Below are 4177 nucleotides of genomic sequence, written 5' to 3'. Positions count from 1 at the left end.
CTCAAAAACATATTTCACCCCAAAATCAAAAGAAAACTATTCTTATTACATTTTACACCATTTATGACATCTAGCACTTAAGCACACTCCCTCACCCCAATTCTATTTTACTGTATTACACTAAAAAACCTGTAATACTAAACCTGTGTAAATGTAAGGCAGCAAATTTATTCCTTTAAACTTTTTGTTTTGCTTTAAAATGTGCTCAGCTGTCATAAAAAGAATACAAAAACAGCTTCATATTCTTTATGCAAAGATTGTTTCTTTTCTTTTTTTGGGGGGGGGGGGATCCAGACACAGGTTTAATGAGATAGTTCATATTTGGCTGTGCATAATAAGCTGAGAGTTTAGCATGCTTTTTTTTTTTTTTTTTTTTTTTTTGGGGGGGGGGGGGGGATCCAGACACAGGTTTAATGAGATAGTTCATATTTGGCTGTGCATAATAAGCTGAGAGTTTAGCATGCTCAGAGATACCTGGATAGAAACAGAAACATTCATTATGAGGTTTTTTTGCATGCAAATGTTAAGGCTTCTGGTCGTGGGCTGATGATGAGGAGCTTCTGCTCTCGCACCATGCTTCATATTTTTATTCCAAACAAAAGGCAGAATCAAAGGTTTCAAAGCACACAGAAATCATTTCATTTCCAGAGAGAGACGTGATTCCAGCTTTCTGAGATCTGCTGGTTTCCATGACGATCAAGCGGCGAGGCGCTGAGTGGCCAGTTCCTCAGCATCGTCACGGTTCTCGTTGATCTCCGCCAGCGTCCGCACGAAGCGGGTCCATTCGTCGTTTCGCGGGACTGCGATTTGCTTTGGTGGAACAGAGAGAGAGAGAGAAACATAATACAGGAGTGTTTGGTAAAGAGGTGTAAAGTCTGCAGTGGCCACACCGCAGAAGATCAAACTATTCTGGGATTGTCAGAGTGAACTGACCCCTGGCTAACAATCCTCCACCTCATTCTTCTACTCTATCTGCTGAGTGACAGAGGCCCACTGTGGCCCCTGAAGGGCCCCTCTCTGACAGACATGCAATTGTAGTGTGTGTCATCTTTAGAGACTCCACTTGGGCTTTTTACACGACTGTCTCAGTGACAGAATGGGAGCGGGAGAGAGAAAGCCACCGAAGGTGTTACCGTGTAGTCGGTCTGTGATGTGTCTTAAGTAAACTCTATTCTCTCACCTCGCCGACGTCATAAATGTGGATTTGTCCCTCTGAGTCACCCACGGCGATCTCTCTGCCCGACTGAGACCAGCGCAGCCTGTTCAGAGCGGGACTGCCGTCCACAGACATGCTGACAGTGGGCACCTGCACACACACACGCGCACACACACACACACACACACACACACACACACACAGACACACAGACAGACAGACAGAACACACACACACACACACACACACACACACAGACAGACAGACAGACAGACAGACAGACACACAGACAGACAGACAGACACAAACACACACACACACACACAAACGCACACACACAAACACGCACAGACAGACACACACACACAAAGACAGACAGACAGACACACACACACAGACACAAAGAGACAGACACGCACACACACACGCACGCACAGACAGACACACACAGACACACACACACACACGCACAGAGACACACACACACACACAGACACAAACACAAAGACACACACACACACACACACACACACACACAAAGACACACACAGACAGACAGACAGACACACACACACACAGGTTAGCTGAGCTTTTTTTAATAATACCATTAACACTGTTGACAATTGTACACGATTTCAATTTCACTTTCTACTTTTTAACTTGATTCATAACTTCCATGCTGATATTTGAAAGTAACTGGCTGTCAAACATATGTTTAACTACACACAGGACAAGGCTGATCACAATAAATTGTACATTTTCATGCACTGGTTTCCTTCTACACGAACCTTCTAGCAGAAATAGCATATAAGAACATGGATCAACAAACACACTCTGATTGCCTTGTTGTGAATTTGGACTCAAACTGTCAAAGTAGTAGTAAAACATGTACAGTAAACTTACTGTATACAGTAGGAAATAACCAAAAATTACTTCTATAGCATTATATTTCATGCCGTACACATTTAGTAATAAATCATATTTTAAATGCAATGCGGGTTTATATACACACACACTACTGTTCAAAATAGAAAAAAAAAGAAAAAGTTTTTCAAAGCAGTCCTTTCAAATGTTCACCAATGAAGTCTTTATTTGATCAAAAAAAATAACGATAAAATAATATTGTGAATATTATTCCAATTTAAAATAACGGTTTTCTATTTGAATATATTTTAGAATGTAATTTATTCCGTCTGCCATTCTAAAATCATTCAGAAATCCTTATCATTATCAATAATGTTAAAAACAGTTGTGCTGCTTCATATTTTGTTGTAAACAATGATGCACGTTTTTCAGTATTCCTTCATGAATAAACCTTCAATAGAACAGCATTTATTTGGAATAGTACTCTTTAGTAACGTTATAAATGTTTTTACTGTCACTTTTGATCAACCAAATGCATCTTAGCCAAAAAAATATATAATTTCTTTGAGAAAAAAAAACACTTTCAACTTTTCAACAGTATTGTATATGCTGTCCATTATCTTTTCATTTAACACTATTCATGGCAGAAAGGTTATTGAATATTAAAGCGCCATAACTCCACAGTGTTTGATTAATTTTCATGCAATTGAGTATTACTTAAAAAAAAATAAAAATAAAAAAAATATTAAATCTAATTAGTAACAGTTTGTTTTAACAACTGACTGAAAAGTGATTTTCATGAAGTGATTTCAGAGCAAATACATAAATATCCATATATGCTGAATAATGTCAACAGGCTGAAAAAATGTGTTTTATATAATTGTTTTAACTATATTGCTCAACCCTAAAAAATTTAAAATAAATAGTGGTGGATAACAGTTCGGTCCATTATTTTTAATACTAAATATGTCAGCGTGTGTTGATGTGCCTCATTTGCTCAGTAATATTTCATGTTTCACCTCTGTGTCATTGTTGAGGTTCCACAGGTCGACGCGTCCGAGTCCGTCCACACAGGCGAAGAGAGCGGGATGCACCGGAGACCACATAACATCATAAACATAATCAGAGTTGTCCTCAAACGAGTACAGCGGCTTGTTATTCTACAGCAGAGAGAGAAACACAGTCAGCCGAGAGACTCGTGAATGACAGCGTTATGGAATAAGTGTTTATGAATGCTGTGCTACCTTGGTGCTCCAGAGTTTAACGGTCCAATCAAATGAGGCGGTCAGGAAGAGATGAGTAAAATCTACGGGTCCTGCCGCTGTGTGACAGTGAATGCCTGTGATTGGACCATGATGCCCCTCAAACATCTCACTGATACCTGCCCGACTGCTCACACACACACACACACAGAGAGACACACACAACAGCCGTGTGAGAGATGCTGAGTGTGTGTGTGTGTGTCTGTGTAGAGGATCAGATAATCACAGCATCACCAATGAAGAGGAAACTCTCTCAGCTCATTCCAGCACACACAAACACATCGACTACATCCCATTCATAAAAACAAACTGCTTTCCATATTTTTGATACAAAAACTTGTGCTAGAACTTTTAGGAAGAAAGTTTAGAGAGATAGTGATGAATTATAACATGATTTCTGCCTCAGTAAAGCTCTACAGTCACAGTAGACATCAGAAACGTATTATTAATAGAAATTCTATATTAATTTCCTTATACATATTTATTCACTATTTACTTGCAATGAAATAGCAACACTAGCATTCAAAAGTTTGGGGTCTGTAAGATTAAGTCTCTTATGTTCACCAAGGCTGCATTTATTTGATCAACAAACAGCAAAAACAGTAATTTTGTGAAATACTATTACAATTTAAAACAACTGTTTTCTCTTTGAATAAAAACAGTTTTCTCTTAAAATGCTTTTTTTTTCCTGTGATGGCAAAACTGAAGTTTCAATACTAACATTATGAATATCTTTACTGTCACTTTTGATCAATTTAATGTGTCCTAGATGACTAAAACTATTATTTCTTACAAAAAAATTAAAAATATATATATACATATACAGTATATATACGAATGGTAGTGTACATAAACTGTACATAATTACTATTTACTAATAAAATTATGTAAAAAA

General features: G+C 37.9%; 1 protein-coding gene across 1 annotated transcript in view; it reads right to left on the bottom strand.

Annotated features, from left to right (window-relative positions):
* Window positions 1-390: 390 nt before the first annotated feature.
* Window positions 391-4177, bottom strand: part of dync1i2a (dynein, cytoplasmic 1, intermediate chain 2a) — a 37828-nt gene continuing 34041 nt past the window's right edge. Inside the window, exons 14-17 of the mRNA XM_016276283.1 lie at window positions 3265-3409; window positions 3040-3180; window positions 1181-1306; window positions 391-810 (exon numbers count right to left, since the gene is read on the bottom strand). Of these exons, the coding sequence (XP_016131769.1) occupies window positions 697-810; window positions 1181-1306; window positions 3040-3180; window positions 3265-3409 (526 nt within the window). The 3' untranslated portion in view covers window positions 391-696. The remainder of the gene's footprint in view (window positions 811-1180; window positions 1307-3039; window positions 3181-3264; window positions 3410-4177) is intronic.

The sequence above is a fragment of the Sinocyclocheilus grahami genome, unplaced genomic scaffold (genome assembly GCF_001515645.1).
Source record: "Sinocyclocheilus grahami isolate Dianchi unplaced genomic scaffold, SAMN03320097.WGS_v1.1 scaffold100.1, whole genome shotgun sequence".
Taxonomy (NCBI): Eukaryota; Metazoa; Chordata; class Actinopteri; order Cypriniformes; family Cyprinidae; genus Sinocyclocheilus; species Sinocyclocheilus grahami.
Note: the sequence above shows the minus strand (reverse complement) of the source record. Positions and strands in the feature narration are given on the sequence as shown.